General features: G+C 42.5%; 2 protein-coding genes across 5 annotated transcripts in view; one reads left to right on the forward strand and one right to left on the reverse strand.

Annotated features, from left to right (window-relative positions):
- P2RX7 (purinergic receptor P2X 7) overlaps positions 1-13237 on the forward strand; it is a 60670-nt gene extending 47433 nt beyond the window's left edge. Inside the window, exons 9-13 of one of the 2 annotated variants that reach the window (XM_027566820.1) lie at positions 817-907; positions 2666-2731; positions 2818-2967; positions 4724-4825; positions 9318-13237. In XM_027566820.1, the coding sequence (XP_027422621.1) occupies positions 817-907; positions 2666-2731; positions 2818-2967; positions 4724-4825; positions 9318-9815 (907 nt within the window). In that variant the 3' untranslated portion in view covers positions 9816-13237. The remainder of the gene's footprint in view (positions 1-816; positions 908-2665; positions 2732-2817; positions 2968-4723; positions 4826-9317) is intronic. The other variant, XM_027566821.1, reaches the window with a different exon arrangement.
- Positions 1-26269, reverse strand: part of IFT81 (intraflagellar transport 81) — a 223822-nt gene that overhangs the window by 185345 nt on the left and 12208 nt on the right. The gene's annotated exons all lie outside the window — the stretch shown is intronic.

Consider the following 26269-nt stretch of genomic DNA (forward strand, 5'->3'; position numbering starts at 1 on the left):
CCATACTATATTTTGGCAGAGCATTCATTGTTTTCTTCTCTCCCCACACCTATAAGTAGATTATGAGTTAATAACTCAAAGAAAAAAAATAAAAAATAAATAAAACTCAACATTCAGAAAACTAAAAAAAAAAAATGTCCTGGGACTTCCCTGGTGGTCCATCTTTAGTGGGTCATCTCTATGCAGTGGTGTCAGTAGCTACTTATATCTTTGCTGTAAATGTCTGTAACACTCTGAACTCCCAACGCAGATGGCCTGGCTTCAATCTCTCTGGTCAGGGAACTAGATCCCATATGCCACAACTAAGAGGGAAGATCACAACTAGAGATCCTGCATGCTGCAACTAAGATCTGGAGCAGCCAAGTGAAAGTCATTCAGTTGTGTTGGACTCTTTATGACCCCGTGGACTATACAGTCCATGGAATTCTCCAGGCCAGAATACTGGAATGGGTAGCCCTTCCCTTCTCCAGGGTCTCTTCCCAACCCAGGGATCGAACCCAGGTCTCCTGCATTGCAGGCAGATTCTTTACCAGCTGAGCCACAAAGGAAGCTAAATAAATATACAAAAATAATTTTTTTTTTAAAGCAGACTTTCCATCACTCTGTTTTGCCAAAAGCAGAGGAGGTGATGTGGGGAGGTGGTGCTTTGGTTCCAGGTGAAGAGAGAGAGAAATTTGTGTTCTTCCCTTTGCTAACAACAGCAGAGCTGAAAGAAGACTAGAAGACTAGATCGGCTACTGTTTTGGTTTTTCTTTTCATAAAATACCAGCAGTTTCAGATAGGTCTTTATAAATATGGATCTTTTTCCTCCTACAGATATGCCAAGTACTATAAGGAAAATAACACTGAAAAGCGGACCCTAATAAAAGCTTACGGGATCCGATTTGACATCCTGGTTTTCGGCACCGTAAGTCTCTTCTCCGCTCTCAGCCACTGGCATCTCCGTTCCTATGACTGTGTCTTAAATTACTGCCATAGTATCTCAAAGGGTGAATGCTTTGGTCATAGGCATTAGCTGGCACTATGCACTTTGCATGTGGGATATAAAAGGGGAAGAAATGTCCTTGTTCCTGGACAAGTCATCTAATGAGTACAAGAGTGGGCTTGGGGAAAAAACCTAATAACTCAACTTTAAAAATACTCTGATGCTTAAAAAGGAGAGAGAAATCATATATTAATGCATATATACGGAATCTAGAAAGATGGTAGTGACGAACCTATTTATAGGGCAGCGATGGAGACAGGGAGGCCTGGCGGGCTGTGGTTCATGGGGTCGCAAAGAGTCGGACACGACTGAACAACTGAACTGAACTGAATGGAGACACATTCATAGACAACAGACTTATGGACGTGGAGGGGGGAGGAAGGAGATGGCAGGATGGATGGGGAGAGAAGCATGGAAACACATACACTGCCATATGTAAAACAGGTAGCCAGTGGGAATTTGCTGCATGACGCAGGGAGCTCACATTGGAGCTCTGCAACAACCCAGAAGGGTGGGAAGGAGCGGGACGTGGGAGGGAGATTCAGGAGGGAGGGGACGTATGTATACCTATGGCTGATTCATGCTGATGGGTTGCAGAAACAAACTCAATACTGTAAAACAATTATCCTTTCATTAAAAATAATTTTTTAAAAAAGGAGAGAGAGATCCCTCTGTAAAACAGTTGGTAAGGAACAGAACCCAGTTCAAATTGGGTTAGGAAAAAAGTCCTTTTTTTTTTAGTTCATATAACTGATAAATCCAGAGGCAATTTTCAGGCTTCAGATATTGCTGAATCCAGATGTTTTAATAACATCATGAGGAACCTGCCCCCCTCCATCTCTTACATTTTTCTCCTCTGTTCTGGCGTCATTCCCGGTGGGTCATCTCTAGGTGGTAGTGTCAGCAGCTACTTATATCTTTGCAATTTAGCAACCTCTACGGAAAGAGAACATCTCAGCAAAAGCCTCAGCAGATGCCACTGGCTTTGACTGGCCCAGTATGAGCCACATACTCACTGATGAACTAATCACTATGACTAGGGTCACTCCCAACGGTCCTAGACCAGCCCGGAACCAGCCTCTTCCCTGCAAACTACAGGGACTGAGTATGCACAGAGATGGTTCTCCAAAGGAAAACTGGCATGCTGTCTCCAGAAGGAGGAGAGATGCAAAAACCAATGGATGCCCACATATCTTGTCTGACAGCATATTATTTACCTAACGTGGTAATAAGCCCCACAAGAATCAATGAGATATAGTGAGAAGATACAAAGATACTGAGAATAAAAATCACAAGGACATCTAAGGGGAGACTTTGTGCAGACATTCCTTCCCTCTGTTTCCAAAGTAATTTCAAATCACTTTTAGGGAAAGCTCTTCTGAAACCCTCACCTCGAATGGAAAAATAAACTTTCAGTGGCTCTCCTCTCAGTGTTTCTTAGTTTAAAACTTCTTAGTTTAAAACACCCCTGTTTTCAAGCACATCCTGAGAGACAGAAGCAGAAGGAATAGGATTCATTTTTCAGTCTCCTTAATCTTTGTTGCTGTGAACACACTGGATGCAGTTGTCAAATTCATGGCACTAGACTCCCTCCTCTGCTGGAACTTACAATTACATGTTAGAGCAGAAAAGCATGATTCTGAATTTCAACCAAGTAATCTTTTGTACTCTGTTTTCAAGGGGGGGAAATTTGACATCATCCAGCTGATCGTGTACATTGGTTCAACCCTCTCCTACTTTGGTTTGGTAAGAGATTCTTTTTCTCACACTTTATGAAAATGATGTGGCTAAAGAAAGTTTCACTGACAAGGTGCTTGTCTGGTTCTTTCCAGGCCACCGTGTTCATTGACATGCTCATCAACACTTATTCAAGTAAATACTGCCGATCGCATGTTTATCCCTGGTGCAAGTGCTGTCAACCCTGCGCAGTCAATGAATACTACTACAAGAAGAAGTATGAATCCATTGTGGAGCCAACACGGGTAAGACTCGATATGTCTACGGGATATCAAAATCAAAACACCTGAAGGGCCTATTGGATCACTGAGGAGAGTGCAGAAATAAGGCCACGATCACAGGTGCAGTCAATCCCGTGGTGGATAAGTATCAGGACCCTACCCCAATCCACATTCTCCGTCAGATGAATCCTTTCATTGTAGTGAAGAAAAGAGGCAAAAATGGAGAAGCATGATATAGGGAAAACAAATGTTTGTGTTCCAGGATTTGTCAGTTTGGTCAGATTTATTAAACTGGTTGTGCAATAAAAGTATAATAACTTTGGAGAACAATTTGTCAATCTAGTAACATTTAAACAGGATATTCTTTACACCCTGGCATTTCTACTTCTCCATACCTGCCCTAGAGAAACACTCACATGGGTACCCAAGTGGTGCACGTGTACAAGATGTCTATCACAGTGCTATGTGTGACGGTGATGAAGAGCATCTGCCCAAATGCCCAACAGGTGAATGGTGAAATGAACTATGATAAGTCCATAGTAGGGAATGCCTGGCACCAGTTTTAAAACATGACGCAGATAATTATAAAAGCAAATGCTCATATAGAGTTCCCAGTGCTATGTATACGTTAACTCACTGAAACTTCACACAGCCTTATAGGTGGGTTTATAGGATTGTGTGATCATCAGTAGAATTCTAGATAGGTACTACTGTTATCTTTCTGCAGATGAGGAAACTGAGGCACAGGAAGGATAAATTATTTGCCCAAAGTCATATAGTTGGCAGAGATCGAATTCTAACTCAGGCAGGCTGGTTTCAGAATCCATGTTGATAACTATTATGTTAGAGGTACTGACATGAGCAAATATCCAAGATTGCTGAAAGTGAAAAAGCAAACTATGGAACAATATCTGTGGTATGATATATAGGCTAAAAAGCAACTATACACAAAAACTATTTAATGTATTTTCTACACGTATATATGTCTATTTATATATATACATATATATTCTGTATATTTTTATGTGCATTATACACACACATGTAAATGTGTGTGGGGAAGTAATAAATGTATACAAAAAGGTTGGGACACTCACAAATCACTCACAGTGATTGCTTACGGAAAGGAGCCTCGGATAGGGGAGTAGTCAAAGGAAATTTTAGTTCACCTGTATGGTTTTGATTTGATTCATTTGGAATTTGATTAATTTTGGAATCCATGATTTCCTCCAATCAAAGAGAAATTTCTGGTACTTTAAAAACAATAAAGAGGGTTTCTTTCCCTTGACCAAGAACACTGCTGTCCTTTTGTAGCGGCTGAATGCACAATTCATTGTTCATTGTACATGTATTTGCAATTAAAATCAAAGTTCATCTTTGCAACTAAAATTAATCACCATTTCACGGCCCAAGATGGGAGGCAATTTAACGAAGATATAAATAATTTAAGTTGCAATAGTATAACTTTCAGGAGATATTCAACCTTAGCATAACTGAAATTGAGGGAACATAACAAAGGAATTTTTATATAGCACTTGGGGTACCTGGAGATAATAGGCAGTAAGCTGTGGATCCTCTAAGTCTACAAATTAAGGTGGCGGGGGCTCCATTTCTGATACTCATAATCAATTCTTTCTTAGTTAGCAAGAGTTTCTGGTTAGCTTGTTTAACGGGTTGTCATTTGGCAAGTAGGAATAACAGTTGCCTTTAGATATGTTCAGATACACAGTAGGTGTAACGCTGTACTAAAATGGCTAACCCTTTAATTTTTATCTTCTAGACATTAAAATATGTGTCCTTTGTGGATGAACCCTGTATTAGGATGGTAAATGAAAGACTGCTTGGGACAAGTCTGCAAGCTGTCAAAGGTGAAAAAGTCCTGGTAAGTTGTTTAGTGCTTGCTTTTTGTTTTTCGGCTGCGCAGCACAGCCTGCGGGATTTTAAGTTCCCTGATGGAACCCACACGCCCTGCAGTGGAGGCCTGGAGTCCTAACCACTGGACCCCCAGGGAATTCTCATTAGTCTTTTCAAACTAATTAATTGATTAATTTGGTTGTGTGGGGTCTAGCTGTGGCACACAGGATCTTCCTTGCGTCATGTGGGATCTTTCGTCAAGGCTCACGGCCTCTCTAGTTGTGGTGCTCTGGCTTCAGCAGTTGCAGTGTGTGGGCTTAGCTGCCCCGCCGCATATGGGATCTTAGCTCTCCGACCAGGTATCGAACCTGTGTCTCCTGCATTGCAAGGTGGATTCTTAACCACTAGACAACCAGGGAAATCCCAGTCTTTTTAAAAGAATACTTACTATTAAATGTAAATATATCTAGAAATGTGTATAAATCATAACTGATGACAAAGTAAACACCATGCAACACATGGTACCAGCACCCAGACTTTAAAAGTGAATATTACTAGCAGAAGGCCCTTTAATGCCTCTACCCAATTACTATCTTCCCTTAAAAGTAGACGTTACCCTGCATTCAAACATTTTACCTCTTATAGAATTTTACAAAATTTGAATCCTATAGTATGTATTCAGTACATACCCTGTTGAGCGGCTTCCCTCACTCAACATTATTTTTGTGAGATTCATCCATGATGTTGTGTGTAGCAGTGGTTCATTCTCATTGTTGTATAATTTTTTGTTTTATAAACATTCAATTTATTTATCCATTCAATTGTTGAATGAACTACCCATTTGGTTAGTTTCCACTTTGGGGTTCATGCCAATGCTGCCGCTACAGTAAACATATGGCACCTGAGAACGGAACTGCCAAGTCATGAGGCAGGCCTGTGTGCAGCTTTCATAGTTACTGCTTATAAGTTCTCTAAAGGGGGTGTTCTCATTCACACTCTCCCCAGCAGTTCTGGCTGCTGGACATCTTCACTGACTGCATTAGTTTTCTCCAGCTGCTGTAATACATTACCACAAACTAGGGAGCCTAGAACAACAGAAGTGTATTCTCTCACAGTTCTGGAGGTTAGAAGTCTGAAATAAGGTGTCAGAAGGGCTGTACTCTCTCTGAAGGCTCTAGGGGAGGCTCCTTTCTTGTTTATTCCAGCTCCAGATGCTTATTTCACCTGTTAGGATGTCCAGCAGGATACTGATCAGAAATGATAAGAGCAGGCATCTTTGTCTCATTTCCTATCTCAGGAATAAAGTTTTTTTTTTATTTTACTATTGTATTTGCTGTAGGGTTTTTGTTTTTTGGCTTCCCTCATGGCTTGCAGGGATCCTAGTTCCCTGACCAGGGGTTGAACCTGGCCCACCGCAGTTAAAGTGCTGAGTCCCAGCAATTCCCTGTTGTGGGTTTTTAAAGAATACCCTATCAGATTAAGAAAATTCCCCTCTGCTCCTAGTTCACTAAGAATTTTTATCATGACTGAATCCTGAGTTTTAAATAATGTATTTTTTCAGGCTTTTCAAATAATGAGTTTTCTTTTTTTGTTGTTTTTTAGTACATTACACTGATTGGTTTTCAAAGATTAAGCCAACCTTTCATTGCTGCAATAAAATACATTGAATGCAATGTATTATTCTTTGTATTTACTGCTGAATTCAATTCACTAATATTTAAGAACTTCACATCTCTTCTTGAGAGAGACTGGCCAAAATTTTTCCATTCTTGTAATGTTTTTATCAGGTCTGGGTATAAAGTGAACTCTCATATACTGGGGAAGGGCAGTAAAAGACACACAACATAAAATTTACCTTTTAAACCATTTTACAGAGTACAATTCAGTGACATTTAGTATATCACAATGCTGAGCAACCATCACCACTGCCTTGCTCCAGAACTTTTTCATCACCCCAAAAGGAAACTTTGAATCCATCAGCAGCCACTCCCACTCACTTCTCCCCAGGCCCTGTGCAACCACTAATCTGCTTTCTGTATCCATGAATTTGCCTATTTTGGACATTTCATGTAAATTGAATCTTACTTGTCTCCTTATGTCTGGTTCCTTTCATTTAGCATAATGTCTTCAAGGTTACATCTATGTTTAGCTAAACAGCCACGTTTAGTATGTGTCAGTCATTTATTCCTTTTCACAGCTGTATGAACACAATTTTTTTTTTTGTCTGTGTAGGTCTTGTTGCTGCATGTGGGCTTTCTCTAGCTGTGGCAAGCAAGGGCTACTCTCTTGTGGCGTGTGGGCTTCTCACTGTGGTGGCTTCTCTTGTTGCAGAGCATGGGTTCAGTAGTTGTGGTGCTCAGGCTTAGTTGCCCTGTGGCATATGAGATCTTCCCAGACCAGGGATCAAACCCACGTCCCCTGCACTGGCAGGTGGATTCTCAACCACTGTACCACCAGGGAAGTCCTGAACATAACAGTTTTTTATCCATTCATTCACTGACGGACATGGGTTATTTTCACCCTTTGGCTATTATAATACTGGTGCTGTGTACAGTCATGTACATGAACCATTTAGTTTTAATGTACTCAACTCACACTCTGTCTGGTGAATGAAGGTATATGTCACATAGACATAAATGATGGCAATTATGGCAAATTCCCTTGGAGGATAACAAAGGGACTTTTCAGAAAAGGGAGCATGGTGAGAAAGGAGAGCTAAGTCAGCAAATATTTATTGTCTACCATGTGCTGGGCACTGTCCTAGGCACTGGGGACACAGGCAATAAACAAAGCAAACAGGGCCCCTGTTTTCCTGTGGAAGAAGAATCATCCAGGAAACATACCAGTTCATAAGATCATTTCAGATGGTGGTAAGTACTAATGAAGAGCATAGAACATCATCATGTGGTAAGAGAAGGACCTGAGAGGAGGGGAACTGCCTAGATCAGGTGGGCAGGGCCCAGAGGTCTCTGACAGAGGATATAGGCACTAAGCCCTGGCTTTTCTGAATTTCACTTTCCAAACCTGTAAAATAGAGATCAGGACACATAGCTCATGAGGTTTTCCTTTTTTTAAAAAAAAATTTACTTATTTATTTTTGGTTGCTCTGGGCCTTCGTTGCTACATGCTGGCCCTCTGCAGTTTCAGTGAACAGGGGCCACTCTTCGCCGAGGTGCACCGGCCTCTCACTGCAGTGGCTTCTCCTGTTTCGGAGCACAGGCTCCAGGCACATGGGCTCAGAAGTTGGGGCTCACGGGCTTTAGTTGCTCCGTGGCATGTGGAATCTTCACAGACCAGGAATCAAACCTTGTCCCTTGCATCGGCAGGCAGATTCTCACCCACTGCCCTACCAGGGAAGCCCTCATGCGGTTTTTCGAAAGCTTAAATGAGGCGATGCTTGCAAAACACAGACTTGACGTGTACATTTAATAAATGAGAGCTATATATGTGTGTCTCTTTTGCTGTCTTGCATTCAGGGTTGTCATTACCATCTTTTAAAATTCCATATATATGCGTTAGTATACTGTATTGGTGTTTTTCTTTCTGGCTTACTTCACTCTGTATAATAGGCTCCAGTTTCATCCACCTCATTAGAACTGATTCAAATGTATTCTTTTTAATGGCTGAGTAATACTCCATTGTGTATATGTACCACAGCTTTCCTATCTATTCATCTGCTGATGGACATCTAGGTTGCTTCCATGTCCTGGCTATTATAAACAGTGCTGCGATGAACATTGGGATACACGTGTCTCTTTCAATTCTGGTTTCCTCGGTGTGTATGCCCAGCAGTGGGATTGCTGGGTCATATGGCAGTTCTATTTCCAGTTTTTTAAGGAATCTCCACACTGTTCTCCATAGTGGCTGTACTAGTTTGCATTCCCACCAACAGTGTAAGAGGGTTCCCTTTTCTCCACATCCTCTCCAGCATTTATTGCTTGTAGACTTGTGGATCGCAGCCATTCTGACTGGCGTGAAATGGTACCTCATTGTGGTTTTGATTTGTATTTCTCTGATAATGAGTGATGTTGAGCATCTTTTCATGTGTTTGTTAGCCATCTGTATGTCTTTTGGACTCTGTGGGAGAGGGAGGGGGGATGATTTGGGAGAATGGCATTAAAACATGTATAATATCACATAAGAAATGAATCGCCAGTCCAGGTTCGACGCAGGATACAGGAAGCTTGGGGCTGGTGCACTGGAATGACCCAGAGAGATGGTATGGGGAGGGAGGTGGGAGGGGGGTTCAGGATTGGGAACACGTGCACACCCATGGCGGATGCATATTGATGTATGGCAAAACCGATACAATATTGTAAAGTAAAAAATAATAATAATAATAAATAAAATTAAAATAAACCTAAAAAAATAATAAAATAAACGGTACAAAAGAAAAAAAAAGAGAGCTACTAGTATTAATGTAGTATTAAATGTAATTTTATAAGTTCATAAGAAAATTAAAGAACCCAGGACCCTAGGGGTTGTCACTGCTGATGGGTTTGGAAACTTGCCTTTTTCAGAGACCCCAGCTGGACTTTGCAGACTTGTCCTGGCTGCATCTGTCTCTTCACGACTCACCCCCCATTCCCGGACAACCAGAGGAGATCCAGCTGCTCAGTGAAGAGGTGCACCTTAAATCCAGGGACTGCCCGGATTGGTGCCAGTGCGGGAACTGCCTTCCATCGCAACTCCCTGAGAACCAAAGATGCCTGGAGGAGCTGTGCTGCCGGAAAAAGCCGGGTGCCTGTATCACCACCTCAGAGCTCTTCAGGGACCTTGTGCTGTCCAGGCGGGCCTTGCAGTTCCTACTGCAGTACCAGGAGCCCTTGCTGGTGCTGGATGCAGATTCTGCCAACAGCCGGCTGCGGCACTGTGCCTACAGGAGCTACACTGCCTGGCGCTTTGGCTCCCAGGACCTGGCTGACTTTGCCATCCTGCCCAGTTGCTGCCGCTGGAGGATCCGGAGAGAGTTCCCCAAGAGTGAAGGCCAGTACAGCGGCTTCAAGAGTCCTTACTGATGCGCTGAGCAGTCACAGAACATTGCCTTTGCTTGCACCTTGAGCTTCACCTGCAAGGATGTATGTCCAGATTTTCAGCCAAAGGGAAATGGGCTTTCCTCTCCCCCAGCTCTTCGTGTGTCAGAGAGCAAAGTGACGGGGTAAACAAACAACAGATAAACCAGAATCCCTCAGCATGGATGAGAGTCAAGAGATTCAGATTCATTTCTCCATTCTATCCCTAGGAGGTTGCGATCCCAGGCCTTTAACCTCTGTGCCTTAGTTGCCTTATTAGCCAAGCTACTGTTTCACAATTAGGAGAGCAAATTGAGACAGTGTACACAAATTTTCTTATTAATGCATAAAAGCTACATGAATATGGGCTTCCCTGGTGGCCAAGTGGTTAAGAATCCACCTGCCAATGCAGGGGATATGGGTTCAATCCCTGATTCAGGAAGACCCCACATGCTGCAGAGCAACTAAGCCCATGCACCACAACTACTGAAGCCCATGCCCTAGAGCCCATGCTCCGCAACGAGAAGCCACCGCAATGAGAAGCCCGCATACTGCAACAAAGAGTAGCCCCTGCTCTCTGCAACTAGAGAAAGCCCGTGCATGCATAGCAATGAAGACCCCAGAACAGCCAAAAATGAATTTTTTAAAAAATAATGTTGTTTTTTTTTTTAACTAGATGAATACGAAGCAGATCATTTTGAGGTGAGACTAGGATAATGCCCAACCCTTTGGGTCCTGGTTAAAGAATGAGGAGGGATACAAGTGGCCACAAATTTTTTTGACATCTGTTACACAGGACCTGAGGGTTATATCTCCTCCCCTTGGGTCTTGACAGCTTTGCTCACTTTATCCAATGATAAAGTGATACTGTATCTGATTCAGGGTCTTGGTCCTAAGATGCTGATAGCTTCCATTTCCTGTCCCTTGAAACTCTTGCTGCAAAGAAAACCAGCTCTCATGTAAAAACGTGGCCATTTGGAGGCCACCTTGCTGTGAGGAAGCCCAAGCAGTCACGTGGAGAGGAGAGATGCCTGACCAGCGCCCAGCACTCAAGACATCTGAGCCTGTCACTAGACATGGGAGAGAAGAAGCCTCTAGACTATTTCAGATCCTGCTAACATATGACTGCAGCTGCACAGACACCCTAAGTGAGAGTTTCCCAGTGAACCCACAGAACAGAATTGTTATCTTAAACTATGTTTGGGGTTGTCTGTTATACAGCAACAGATAACTGGGACAGACAGCAAGCCCGACTCATAGGATGTAGACTCAGCCTACACCCTCTCTGGTTCTAAGGTTCTTAGGCAGCCTAGACATCCCTGGAGCCCCTCGAGGGCTTAGGTTTCCTTTTATTTTAATTGGAGGATATTTGCTTTACAAAGTTGTGTTGGTTTCTACTGTAAAACAATGCGAATCAGCCATAACATATATATATATGTATTGTTACTGTTGAGTTCCTCAGTCGTGTCTGACTTTTAGTGACCCCATGGACTGCAGCAGGCCAGGCTTCCCTGTCCTTCACCATCTCCCAGAGCTTGCTCAAACTCATGTCCATTGAGTCAGTGATGCCATCCAACCATCTCATCCTCTGTCTTCCCTTTCTCCTGCCTTCAATCTTTCCCCACATCAGGATCTTTTCTAATGAGTTGGCTCTTCACATCAGGTGGCTGAAGTATTGGAGCTTCAGCTTCAGCATCAGTCCTTCCAATGAATATTCAGGACTGATTTCCTTTAGGATTGACTGGTTTGATCTCCTTACAGCCCAAGGGACTCTCAAGAGTCTTCTTCAACACCACAGTTCAAAAGCATCAATTCTTCAGTGCTCAGTCTTCTTTATGGTGCAACTCTCACATCCATACATGACTCCTGGAAAAATCATAGCTTTGACTAGATGGACCTTTGTTGGCAAAGTAATGTCTCTGCTTTTTAATACACTGTCTAGGTTTGTCATAGCTTTTCCTCCAAGGAGCAAGCATCTTTTAATTTCATGGTTGCAGTCACCATCTGCGATGATTTTGGAGCCTAAGAAAATAAAATCTGTCACTGTTTCCATTGTTTCCTTATCTACTTTCCATGGAGTGATGGGACTGGATGCCATGATCTTCATTCTTTGAATGTTGAGTTTTAAGCCAGCAATATATATGTGTGTGTATATATATGCACCATATATATCTTCAGCAATATATATGTGACTGCAGACCAAAGCAGGTAACTCACCAGACCAGCTCTGGAATCCATCAAATCTAACTGCTGAGCTACCCAGTACGTTGCAATCCACATCACATTTCTATGACTGGAAGTAACTATTGCTGTTAAAAACTGGAAAAAATAAAAGCCACCTTTATGCCTTTAACATCCTGTACTTTGCAACCAGTTATAATGGATACAGTCTGATTGCTACTTAAAAAGCAATTGACACTCAAAGCTCTTACCATTTCTATCCATCAACCACTGAGAGTATAAAAATGAATAGCAGGTTTTAGGATCCTCCTCAGGATTTCCTTTTCAAGGTTTTAGCACTAGAACAGACTGTTTCTAAATGACAACTATTTTAAACAATAAATACAGAGCACTATTCAAAACTGTGACTAATAAATGGTGTGTGAGTTTTTATACATACTCTTTAATATTTAGCGTTTTGATACTTTTTAAAAATCACCAGCTTTCTACTGTATTAATGTAAAATAATATGAACAAAAACCTTCCTTTTTTGACCTAGCATTTTATCTGGCTTTAAACTCAGGAATCAAGTTAATTGGGCCAGATTTAACTCTCATTTTTACTACCTTTCAGAGATATTTTTGAAAAGTGAATTATATATGACTTCTTCAGAACTGAACTTTTTTACTCCAAGAATTCTATGTACCTGCTACAGATTTACATTCTGATAGCCTCTGAGCCTTCACATGAAATTTTTTGGTGCCTTATTCCTAGTGTGTTTCTCTCACCTTGTGGAGGCCCCAGATGGAGTCAGAATTTGGAATGACAAATAATCACTGGATCCACCTACTGTTTTCCTTCACCTTTCCCAGATGCTCTGGGTGAGAGGGTGAAGTGTTACGTCAACTGCATGTCTGACACTTCCTAGAATAACATGCATCACATTTATATTCTTATTTTTAGTCTACTGTAGAAAACAGTGTTATCGCCAAAGGCATCCTAATTAAAGTCACATTTTATAGGGTCTGGTTTTTGTACTTAAATCCATTCTTCTGTTATAGTAATTGCACAGTATTCACTGCTTCATCTCTGTATCAGAGATCTGCTTTCTTGTAACCCTGCCTGACTTCATGTAGCATTGGTTATAGACTTGTATTCCTCTCTTTAGAGGGAATCCTTCTTAAAACCCTTCCTAATTCTAGCTTGGCAATGCAGATGTCTTAACTGTTTTGATAATAATAAAAAAAAAAATGTGCAATTTGTATTTATTGAAGTATTCCTTTTACTTTCTTTTCTCAAAAGATCCCCAAATCAGCAGTCTTATTCACTGACACATTCATTCAACATATACACCCTGAAGCACTATGACACAAAGATGTATTTTAGTCTCTGCCCCCAGTTCCTGACACAGATCTCCTAAATCCCCCAGAATTTCCTGGAGATAGAGCTGTCTTGCATTCTAATGAGGCCAGTCTTGGTGGGCTCCTGGATAACTTCAGGAAGGGGGCTGGTCACCAAAAGACCAAGCCATGATTAGAAGCTTGGAACTTTCAGTCCTATTCCCTTATCCTCCAGAGTGGGGGAGAGGGGTGGGATGGAAATTCAGTTAGTCACTGATTTTGACTATGTAATGAAGGTTCTGTAAAAATCCCTACCTTATGGGATTAAGAAACCTTTCATATTGAAGAACACATCCACATTTGGGGAGAGTGGTACACCCCCAACTCCACAAGGACAAAAGCTTCTATACTAAGGACCCTTCTGGCCCTCACTCTATGTAACTCTTCATCTGGCTATTCATTTGTATCTTTTATTATATCTTTTATAATAAGTGAGTAAATGTGTTTTCCTGAGTTCTATGAGCCACTATTGAACCTGAGGAGGGGGTTATAGGAACCCCCAATTTATAACAAGTTGGTCAGAAATACAGGTGACAGCCTTGGATGTCTGAAGTGGGGGACAATCTTGTGGCACTGAGCCCTTAACCTGTGAGGTTTAGGCTAACTCCAGGTAATTCATGTCATAACTGAATTGCAAGACACCCAGTTGGTGTCTAGAGAGTTTTGGAGAATTGCTTGTGTTGGAAAACCTCACACACATTTGGTGTCAGAAGTGCTATGAGCAGACTACACGTAAACAGGAGTTTTCTTTTAGGCATTTGCCGGGGTCCAGCCCCGGCTGATCCAGGGTATTCGAAGGAGAGACGGCATCGCGGATCACCAGGAAACAATAGATCAATTAAGCGTTAATTAAAGATATAAAGAGTGGTTAAATAAGGATAGCTCAGTGAGGAAATTCAGTGGAGAAAAGCGGCTGAAATAAGGATAGCTCAGTGAGGAAATTCAGTGGAGAAAAGAGGCTGAAATAACTCAGCCAGAAGGTGAGAGAAAGAACGACATGGGGAGACCAAGTTTCCGTGAACAAGGCCCGCACTTTATTTTTCAAAGTAGTTTTTATACCTTAAGTTATGCATAGAGGATAATGGGGGAAGGGGTAGAGTCATACAGTAAGCCAGGCTTTCTTCCTGCAAACTTATCATATGCAAAAGTTTAGGTGATTTGCATCATCTTCTGGCCCGGAGGCCTGTTAACATTTTAAGACCCTTTCTTCAGAAAACTTATTTTTCTCTAAAGGTGATTAGGCAGGCGCCACCCTCCAAAAGCATTAAAGTTGCATTCCTATAGGGCAAAGGTGTGGTGGGCTACAACAAAAAAGAGTTAACTCAAGGGTCCAAGGTTACAAACATTAAAGCTACTACTTACACCAATTATATTAATCAATACACTGCCAGGGACACAGCAGGTAAGGGATATGGAGACTTAGCAGCAAACCTTGGCCCAACAAGTGAAAAACCCTTCACCAATACAATTTCTAATCAATCTTTTAACTGCTCAAAGGAGTCTGTATTTAGACAGTTTAGAACATCTCATGCCTCTCACAGCTGGGAGGCTCTGAGCAATCACATGTGGCCGGAAAAACCTATTCAGGCAGGCTAGAGGATTTCCAAAGGAGTTTGTAGATTGAGACACTATCACACCCAGGAACTTTATTAACTGGAGCTATAAGTTAACTCTTTTTTCAGAGAGAGGTAGTGGGGGACAGCCCCCCCCAAAAGTCAGAGGTGTAGGTGAGAGCACAAAGCAGAAAGTAGGCAGACTTTGGTTTTGGGGGTAGATGCTCGAGAATTTCCAGGGGGACTCCTGAGGCTCGATCCCGCCTTTGCGTATGCCGAGCCTCCTTCCTCATGACCTTTGCCACAGGCGGAGTTCCTCACTCTGGCTCCTGGCAGTGATAGAATTCCAGTTGAGCTATTCCAGATCCTGAAAGGTGATGCTGTGGAAAGTGCTGCACTCAATATGCAATATGCAATATGCACTCAATATGCAATATGCCGGCTCCTGGCAGGCATTTACTAGAGATCAAAGATAAATAAGTTGCTGCTCTCATGGTGATGTGAGGAGATAAATGTTAATCAAATAATTCAAATAAATGTAAACTTGTAACTTATGATAAGTATCATGATGAAGAAGATGTTTTCAGAGCCTGTAATAGGGGGACTTGACCTATTTGGGGAAATCAGAGAAGTCTTCCCTGAGGAAGGAGCCCTTCAGCTGAAATCTGAAGGATAAATTCTAGATGAGTTAGATGAGCTGGGGAGGAGAGAGTAATCTGGACAAAGAGAATAGAATGTGCAAAGGTCCTGGGGCTGACAAAAACCATAGAAGCTTTGCAGAACTTAAGAAGACTTGTATGCCTATTCCATAAATAGTATGGAGAAGAATGAGGTAAGACTGGATAGGCAGGGATTGGACTGCATAGGGTCTTGAAGGCCATGGCAAGGAGTTTTGTCCTTCTCTTAAGAAAGACCAATGGAGACCCATTGATAGGTTTTAGGTAGGAGCCTGGTAAGATTATATTTGATTTTTAAAAGATAATTCTGATCATTAAGAGTGGTGGTAGATATAGTTTTAATTTTCATTTCAGTCTTTCCCTACTCCATGAAACATCTGTCCCAAACATGCAGCAAAACAGACTGATTTTCTATTCTCTCTTGCTCTTCCCCTTGGGCTTGCAGGATCTTAGTTCCCTGTTCAGTTCAGTTCGGTCGCTCAGTCATGTCCGACTCTTTTCGACCCCATGAATCGCAGCACGCCAGGCCTCCCTGTCCATCACCAACTCCCGGAGTTCACTCAGACTCACGTCCATTGAGTCAGTGATGCCATCCAGCCATCTCATCCTCTGTTGTCCCCTTCTCCTCCTGACCCCAACCCCTCCCAGCATCAGAGTCTTTTCCAATGAGTCAACTCTTCGCATGAGGTGGCCAAAGTACTGGAGTTTCAGCTTTAGCATCATTACTTCCAAAGAACACCCAGGGCTGATCTCCTTCAGAATGGACAGGTTGAATCTCCTTGCAGTCCAAGGGACTCTCAAGAGTCTTCTCCAACACCACAGTTCAAAAGCATCAATTCTTAGGGATCAAATCAAGGGCCTCTCAAGTCCTAAACATTGGACGGCCAGGGAATTCCCATTGTGCCTTGAATTTTAGAGTATCTCCTGTCCCAGGTAGATGGGGATGAGAACATTCATTGACTTTGAGTCAGGAGCAGGAATGTGCCAAATCTAGAGACAAGGGGCAGTCAACAGAGCCTACAGATGCATTCCATCCTGTAGTGTAAAGCCTAAAATCAAGGTCTAATATCACACGCTGCCTTAACATCTGGTGAAATCAGGAGGGTCTAGCTTGGCTTAACTGCCAGTTTCTCTTCTGATAGAAAAGGTCACCTAGTTCAACAGCTTTCCCTCCTTATTAGATGGACCAGATGCAGTTCCTGCTGATCCCTGCAGAGTGGATTTGAGTTCCCCAGCAGGCCATGGAATTATCCAGAAGAGCCAATGACATCCCCCTCTGGGAAGCACAGGACACCGCACCTTCCTGATACTACCAAGCAAGCATGACTCCCACTGCTTCTGGTTGTGCACTCTGCCCCTAAATGCCATCCCCATGTGACCCCGCAAGGCATGTGGTGCCCATCTTCCCTGTGCTGTGAGTATATGTGACTAATGAATTGCTGCCTGTTTCATCTATCCAGTGCTAGGTGTTGTATGCTTGGCCATCCCCATACCCTTAGGGTGGGAATCCCTCCCTTACCAATGGGGTGAAGAGGAGGTGATTCAGGTACCCTTAATTCCAGTTGCCCTAAAAAATTAGAGGCTTGGCTTCTGTGTAGTCACTGTGCAAAGTCCTGTTTCCTAGAGCCCACGAGACCTGGGACCATCACCCCCGTTTACTTAATTAACCATTTGAGGGCATGGGTGTGGTCACACTTTCCGCTGCTTGTGTGTTTTTCAGCGCATACTCTGATCTTATGCAGTCATCATTCTGGGAATCCCGAGTCCCCTGACTGAAATCCTTCTGCTCCCTTTTGAATGGATGTAGTTAGTCATCACTGTCTTCTTTCACTTTTACTGTGATCTTTCAGATTCCTCTTTTTTAGTCCCAGGAGGGTTATGAATCTTGTTTCCAAAACAGATGATGATCTGTGGAGAGGATTTTGCATTTCCAACATTCTTATTTCTTCTAAATGAATTATGAAGGTCACATGAATCTGAGTCTTCAGGAATCAGAGGAGGCTAACACTAGTCATTTTAATCAAATAATTACTGTACTTGACAGGCTTAGATAGGAGCCTGAGGCAAGCCTGTGAGGACAGTTTAAATTATGAGTTATATTTTACTTCCCCAAGCAAACAAGAAGCTCCTCAAAGGCAAAGGGCTTGGCTCTGCGTGCCTGCTTGCCTACTCCAGCACAGTGGTGCAGTGGGGAAGAGCTGGGACGCTGGAAACTGACCACCTGGGTTCAAATCCTAGCTTGCCCATTAATTAGCCAAGTGGCTTCAGGCAATTTATCAAATCCTTAGAAACTTTCACTGTATCTTTGTGTCCAAGGGTTGTATTAAATATTAAATGTTCTAAGTGTAAATGTATGTGAAGCACTCAGCACAATGCCTGGTACAGACTAAGCGATCAATAAATGTGAGGCATGATTATTATTTAACTATGTCTAACGATGCTGGCTATATTGTTATTTGGACAGTACCCAAGCATCACTCCTAAGCTCTGCTGCTGCTGCTGCTGCTAAGTCAATTCAGTCGTGTCCAACTCTGTGCGACCCCATAGACGGCAGCCCACTAGGCCCCGCCATCCCTGGGATTCTCCAGGCAAGAACACTGGAGTGGGTTGCCATTTTCTTCTCCAATGTATGAAAGTGAAGACTGAAAGTGAAGTCGCTCAGTTGTGTCCGACTCTTAGTGACCCCATGGACTGCAGCCTACCAGGCTCCTCCGTCCATGGGATTTTCCAGGCAAGAGTACTGGAGTGGGGTGCCATTGCCTTCTCTGTCCTAAGCTCTAGGCCCCTATATTTAACTGCCTGTGGGTGAATATTCTACTTAAACAGTGTAGAGGCACCTCAAATAAGCACAGAGGAGAAATCATCGTCTCCGTTTCCTCCGCTCCGCCCACAGGTGCTCTTCTAGAACTCTGAAGCTCGGTTAGCAGCAACACCTGCCATCAGCTCAATTTCCCAAGCCAGAAATCCAAAGGACAGCCTCAGCATCCCCCATCTCTTTCTCCATTCTATCCAATCCCACACCAATTCATTCAGCAAAAATGTATTGAACACCCTGGCACTATGTAGGTACGGTACCAGGTTAAACAAGTGAACAAGAGGTTAGGTGCAATGGGAAAGATGGGCAAGCAATGTGTAAATAAATGAAATGAACACAGCCTGGGACACAGGGTCTGAAGGAAACAAGCAATGTTCTTTAATTTTTTTAAAATGGAGTTACTTATCTCTTTTTAAAAGAATATTTATTTATTTCGTTGTGCCAGGTCTGAGTTGCAGCACCCAGGATCTTCTATCTTCACTGCAGCATGTGGGATCCTCAGGTGCACCACGTGTGATCTAGTTCCTTGACTAGGGATTGAACCTGAATTGGGAGAGGAGAGTCTTAGCCACTGGACCCCCAGGGAAGTCCCAGCAATGGGGTTACTTCTGACAGGGGTCAGGGATGGCCTCTCCAAGGAAATGACATTTAAACTAGATCTGAATAATAAGAAGGAACTAACCATGATGAGTTGGAGGCAGAACATTTCAGGCAGAGGGACGGCAAGCACCAAGCACCGAAGTGGGAAAGAAATGAGTACATCCCAAGAATGGGTGGATGGCCAAGTGTGACTGGGACATTTACAACAAAGCCCTTACCTTCTAGTCTAGCCAGGAAGGGACACAAACTTACTTATTTTCTTACTGCTTCATAAACTGTGTGGTCCCATCTCAGTGAGACAGAAGCTCAAAGAAAGGCAAAATAAAAATCCATACTGACAAGAATAACCACAGGGGGCTTCATACAGCTTATGATACATGTGCTGGCCCTCCTAGATGAAGACTGCAAATATTCAGTGAGATGAGAAGAGGGATTCCCAACAGGACGTGGCACCAGCCAGGTCCAGAGAAGTAAGTATGATATGTGCTGAGATTATAAGTAGACTTGACTGGCTCCCCATGTTGGGAATTAAGTGGATGAAAATTAAATAACAGGTGATTTGGGGAAACCTTTTTTTAAAAAAGGCGGGGGTTGGGGGAGGGGAGGACTTCCCTGGTGGTCCAGTGGTTAAGAATCCACCTTGCAATGCAGTGGACACAGGGTCAATCCCTGGTTGGGGAACTAAGATCCCACATATCACAAGGCAACTAAAGGAAGCCTGAGTGCTGCAAAGACCCAGCTCAGCCAAAATTTTAAAAATAAATTAAAAAAAAAAAAGGGGGGGGGGAATTTCGTAGTGGTTCAGTGGTTAGGACTCTGTGTTTCCACTGCAGTGACTGCAAAGTTAAGATGGAGCCATTCTTGGGTTGGCAGGTGAGGTGAGGAAAGCAGTGACTTAAGAACAGTCTTCAGACAGCTATGAGGATGGTGGGTGAAGGGGGAGATCCCAGGAACGAAGATTACTTTTAGACGTCTGCTGGAATCATGTCAGAGGGATTCAAAACAGCAACCTGGACTACTAATTGGGTGGTGGTGATAGAAAGAAAAGAATCTGAGTAAGAATTTTAAAAATTCCATTAACTCCAACACTAGAAGGTTGGTTAAATAAATTATGGAACACTCATATAACAAAGTTGTATGCAGCTATTTAAAATGATGCCATAGAAGGATAGTAAGTGACACTGAAATATGTTCAAGACAAAACACAATCTGCATGATGTTTCTTGCTTAGGGAAATGCGAATCTTCAATTAGAGTTCATTTTTTTCTTGCAAAGATAGTATTTATTACAAACCTTTAACCCTGAATGCACATCTAAAGAGACAAAGAATCACCTCATTCCACACTGGAAAACGTCACGGATAATGACAAATTCAGAGACAGCAGGAAAGGTTGATGGCATTTCTTGAAATCCAGAAATCAAGTTTAAAAACCATCTTTTGGGTTTTCCTATACCCTGATTTGTCTTGGGTAAGTCACTAATAGCATACCCACCACCACCAAAATGTATATATTGAAGTCCTAGCCCCCATTATCTCAAAAAATGACTATGTTTGGAGACATAGTCTTTAATGAGGCAATTAAGGTAAGATGGGATCACATGGGTAGCTCCTAATCCAATCTGACTGGTGTCCTTATAAGAAGAGGTGATTAGGACACAGGCAAAGAGGGAAGATCAGATGAAGATACAGGGAGAAGATGGCTATCTAAGAAACAAGGAGAGGAGCCCCAGGAAAAATCAACTCTGCTCACACCTTGATCTCATATATCAAATTTCTGCTATTTAAGCCCCACCCCCACCCCCCGCCACAGCCTATCCTGGATCGGGAAGATCCCCTGGAGAAGGAAATGGCAACCTGCTCCAGTATTCTCGCCTGGAGAATCCCATGGACAGAGGAGCCTGGTGGGCTACAGTCCATGGGGTCACAAAGAGTAGGACATGACTGAATCAACTGAGCCCCCACACATGCCCCAAGTCTGTGGTGCTTTATTATGGTAGTCCTACCAAATAACTCTCTTCCTTTTAACTGCGATGAATATATTTTAAGTACAAAATCTAATGCTTGAGTTCGTCAAGTATTTGTTACTCAAATATTTATATACAGAATTACCTTACGATCCAGCTATTTTGCTCCTAGGTATATACCCAAAAGAACTGAAGGCAAGGGCTTGTACACAAATGACCATAGCAGTACTATTGACAATAGCCAAAAGATGGAAACAACCCAAGTGTCCATGGAGAGATGAATGGATGAACAAAATGGGTTATACACATACAGTGGAATATTATTTGGCCATAAAAAGGAATGGAGTATTGACATTATGCTATAGCATGGATGAACCTTGAAAACATTATAGTAATTGAAGTAAGCGAGACACAAAGGCCACATGTTGTATGACTCCATTGATATGAAATATCCAGAAAAGACAAATTCATACAGACAGAAAGTAGAATAAAGATTACCAGGGGCTGCTGGTGGGAGAAGAAAATGAGGAGTTCGTGTTTAATGGGAACAAAGCTCCTGATGATGAAAAAATTCTAGAACTGGATAATGACCACAGTTATACAACACTGAATGTGTTTAACTCCACTAAATTGTACACTGAAAAGTAGTTAAATTTATGTTATGTATATTTACCACAATTTTTTACATCTACAAAAGCAGAAACCAATGCTTAGGCAACTGTAGGATTTTTACATTTCATGGAAATTTCCGTATATCATTAAAAGCATAAACTTTTTTTTTTTTGCAGCATCTAGAATCTTTGTGACAACAGAGGATGAAATGGTTAGGTAGCATCACCGACTCAAAGGACATGAATGTGAGCAAACTCTGGGAGATAGTGGAGGATACAGGAGCCCCGGTGTGCTGCAGTCTGTGGGGTTGCAAAGAGTCCAACACGACTTAGCAATTGAACAACAGCAATAATACATTGTTTTAGTCTGAGTTTCAGTTGGAGGCTTGGCTCAGCTTGTTGTTCGTACATTTTGTTCCCTCCAAACACATATAAATGTATCCTGTCAGAAAACATTCCAACGGAGATCCCCAGCCTGGTCAGCAAGCCAGAAGAACAATATTTGTTCAGGACACGCAAGGTATAAGGGATAAGCCAGTGGTTGGTGGATATATATCTTACCTTGGGCTTTCTTAGTGTGGAATTTGAGGCACTGGCCTTGCCTGAGGCACTGACTTTGCCATCCACTATCAGGAAAGACATTTTCGCTCTTCTGGGAATAAATCTGCCTTCAGCTTCGGATAAAGCACCAAAGGACTTGGTTCCCACAGGCACTTGCTGCTGCCTGTGAGGATTCAGGCTCATAGGTAGGTAGGCATCCATGCATACCATGGGCACATGCATACCATGCCCATTCACAGTCTGAGAACTGCCTAGAGAGGCACCTGAATCAGCTTTGCTTGCTCAGGGTGCATGCACATTAGCTCCTGTGCTGCTGGGAGAGCAGAGTGGCTCGGCCTCCAAGGTGGGTAAGGTGAGAAAACCCACATGCAGCCAGGCAGCGCTGGTGGGTAATTACTTTGAGTGTCTTTGCGATGCGGAGGTTTCAGAATTTGCCACAAAGGCATCATCAAAAAAAAAAAAACGTGCTGGGGTAGGTTGTCCTGGAAAGGGACAGCAGCGGCCTGGAGAGTATAAGGTGGGTTGAAGCTGCTGCCTCAAAGAAACAGATCCAAATATTGAAGTGAAGCAGAGAGGGGTATAATCAGAGTGAGCAGAACATTTGAGCAGAGGAAGGAATCTCTGTGGGAAACTCATGTTGTTTTTTGGATTTTTTTTTTCTTATGGAGAGCTGATTAAAAAAAAAAAAGTACTTATTTACTTACTTGGTTGCATCAGGTCTTAGTTACGGCACATGGATTTCTCTCTAGTTGAGGCATTCATGGATTCGGGAGTTGCAGCAGCACGTGGGGTTAGCTACCCCCTGGCATGTGGGATCTTAGTTCCCTGACCAGAGCTCAAACCCATGTTACCTGCACTGGAAGGTGGATTCTTAACTCGTGACCCCCAGGGAAGTCCTAGGAAACTCAGTTTATAAAATAACTGGATTTGAATAAACCTCATCTATAAAAGTCTAGATTTACAAAATAAGTAAATAGGATGGGTAAGCATGACTTTTGCTTATAACAAGGTAAGATTCCTTTCAATAACGTTTGAATGAAATTATATAAACGTGGAGTCCTCTCTTTAAGGATTTTATCTATCAGAGTAACAGGAGATGTCCAAAGCCTGAACTTCAATTGGCTAGCTGTGAAACCCCTCTAAACCTCAACTTAGTTTTCATATTTGCAAAAGGATTGGGCTAAGTATGATCTCTAAGCTACCTTTAATCTCATAGTGCTTCCTCCAGTGCATAAAATCCGTTTGTACTTGTACTCTACAAGACCTTTTAGAACTAACACCCAAAAAAGATGTCCTTTTCCTTATAGGGGACTGGAAGGCAAAAGTAGGAAGTCAAGAAATACCTGGAGTAACAGGCAAATTTGGCCTTGGAGTACAGAATGAAGCAGGGCAAAGGCTAATAGAGCTTCGACAAGAGAACGCACTGGTCATAGCAAACACCCTCTTCCAATAACACAAGAGAAGACTCTACACATGGACATCACCAGATGGTCAACACCGAAATCAGACTGATTATATTCTTTGCAGCCAAAGATGGAGAAGCTCTATACAGTCAGCAAAAACAAGACCGGGAGCTGACTGTGGCTTAGATCATGAACTCCTCATTGCCAAATTCAGACTTAAATTGAAGAAAGAGGGGAAAACCACTAGACCATTCAGGTATAACCTAAATCAAATCCCTTATGATTATACAGTGGAAGTGAGCAATAGATTTAAGGGACTAGATCTGATAGACAGAGTGCCTGATGAATTTAGGACAGAGGTTCGTGACACTGTACAAGAGACAGGGATCAAGACCATCCCCATGGAAAAGAAATGCAAAAAAGCAAAATGGCTGTCTGAGGAAGCCTTACAAATGGCTGTGAAAAGAAGAGAAGTGAAAAGCAAAGGAGAAAAAGAAAGATATACCCATTTGAATGCAGAGTCCCAAATAATAGCAAGGAGAGATAAGAAAACCTTCCTCAGGAGTCAATGCACAGAAATAGAGGAAAACAATAGAATAGGAAAGACTAGAGATCTCTTCATGAAAATTAGAGATACCAAGGGAACATTTCATACAAAGATGGACTCAATATTAAGGACAGAAATGGTAGGGACCTAACAGAAGCAGAAGATATTAAGAAGAGGTGGCAAGAATACACAGAAGAACCATCCAAAAAAGATCTTCACGACCCAGATAATCACAATGATGTGATCACTAACTTAGAGCCAGACATCCTGGAATGTGAAGTCAAGTGGGCCTTAGAAAGCATCACTACGAACAAAGCTAGTGGAAGTGATGGAATTCCTGTTGAGCTATTTCAAATCCTAAAAGATGATGCTGTGAAAGTGCTGCACTCAATATGTCAGCAAATTTGGAAAATGCCATGGCCATGGCCAAAGGACTGGAAAAGGTCAGTTTTCATTCCAATCCCAAAGAATGGCAATGCCAAAGGATGCTCAAACTACTGCACAATTACACTCATCTCACATGCTAGTAAAGTAATGCTCAAAATTCTCTAAGCCAGGCTTCAGCAATATGTGAACCGTGAACTTCCAGATGTTCAAGCTGGTTTTAGAAAAGGCAGAGGAACCAGAGATCAAATTGCCAACATCCGCTGGATCATGGAAAAAGCAAGAGAGTTCCAGAAAAAACATCTATTTCTGCTTTATTGACTATGCCAAAGCCTTTATTGACTGTGTGGATCACAATAAACTGGAAAATCCTGAAAGAGATGGGAATACCAGACCACCTGAATTGCCTCTTGAGAAACTTGTATGCAGGTCAGGAAGCAACAGTTAGAACTGGACATGGAACAACAGACTGGTTCCAAATAGGAAAAGGAGTATGTCAAGGCTGTATATTGTCACCCTGCTTATTTAACTTCTATGCAGAGTACATCATGAGAAACGCTGGGCTGGAAGAAGCACAAGCTGGAATCAAGATTGCAGGGAGAAATATCAATAACCTCAGATATGTAGATGACAACACCCTCATGGCAGAAAGTGAAGAAGAACTAAAGAGCCTCTTGATGAAAATGAAAGAGGAGAGTGAAAAAGTTGGCTTAAAGCTCAACATTCAGAAAACTAAGATCATGGCATCCAGTCCGGTCACTTCCTGGCAAATAGATGGGGAAACAGTGGCTGACTTTATTTTTTGGGGCTCTCAAATCACTGCAGATGGTGATTGCAGCCATGAAATTAAAAGATGTTTACTCCGTGGAAGGAAAGTTATGACCAACCTAGACAGCATATTAAAAAGCAGAGATATTACTTTGTCAACAAAGGTCTGGTTTTTCCAGTGGTCATATATGGATGTGAGATTTGGACTATAAAGAAAGCTGAGCACTGAAGAATTGATGCTTTTGAACTGTGGTGTTGGAGAAGACTCTTGAGAGTCCCTTGGACTGCAAGGAGATCCAACCAGTCCATCCTAAAGGAGATCAGTCCTGGGTGTTCATTGGAAGGACTGATGTTGAAACTGAAACTCCAGTATTTTGGTCAGCTGATGCGAAGAGCTAACTCATTTGAAAAGACCCTGATGTTGGGAAAGATTGAAGGCATGAGGAGAAGGGGACGACAGAGGATGAGATGGCTGGATGCATCACTGACTCAATAGACATGAGTTTGGGTAAACTCTGGGAGATGGTGATGGACAGGGAAGCCTGGCATGCTGCGGTTCATGGGGTCGCAAAGAGTCGGACAAGACTGAACAATTGAACTGAACTGAACTTGTACTTGACATCAGGCTTACAAAAAGTACATAGCACATCATATGGTAAGTGTGGTCAATGAATTTACTCTGTTACTTAAAATCAAACATCCATACCATGGCCTCTGAGGCCCTGCTTGATCAGGCCCCTGACTACATCTCAGGGTCTGACCTCACCTCACTCTCCTCCTTGCCCACTTTGCTCCAGGCCTTCTTTACATTCCTGGAACACATCAAGCTCATTCCTACCTCAGGGCCTTTGCATTTGCTGTCCCCTTGGCCTGAGATCCTTTCCCCACTGATTTCCAGCAAGTTGACTCTTTCCGGACATTCAGATCTCAGTTCAAAAGTACTTCTTTACAGAGGGTCTCCCTGAAGCTAATAGATAGAGAATTCAACACCCACCAAGAATCCAAATTCTTTTAGG

This window comes from Bos indicus x Bos taurus, chromosome 17 (assembly GCF_003369695.1).
Source record: "Bos indicus x Bos taurus breed Angus x Brahman F1 hybrid chromosome 17, Bos_hybrid_MaternalHap_v2.0, whole genome shotgun sequence".
NCBI classification, from domain to species: Eukaryota; Metazoa; Chordata; class Mammalia; order Artiodactyla; family Bovidae; genus Bos; species Bos indicus x Bos taurus.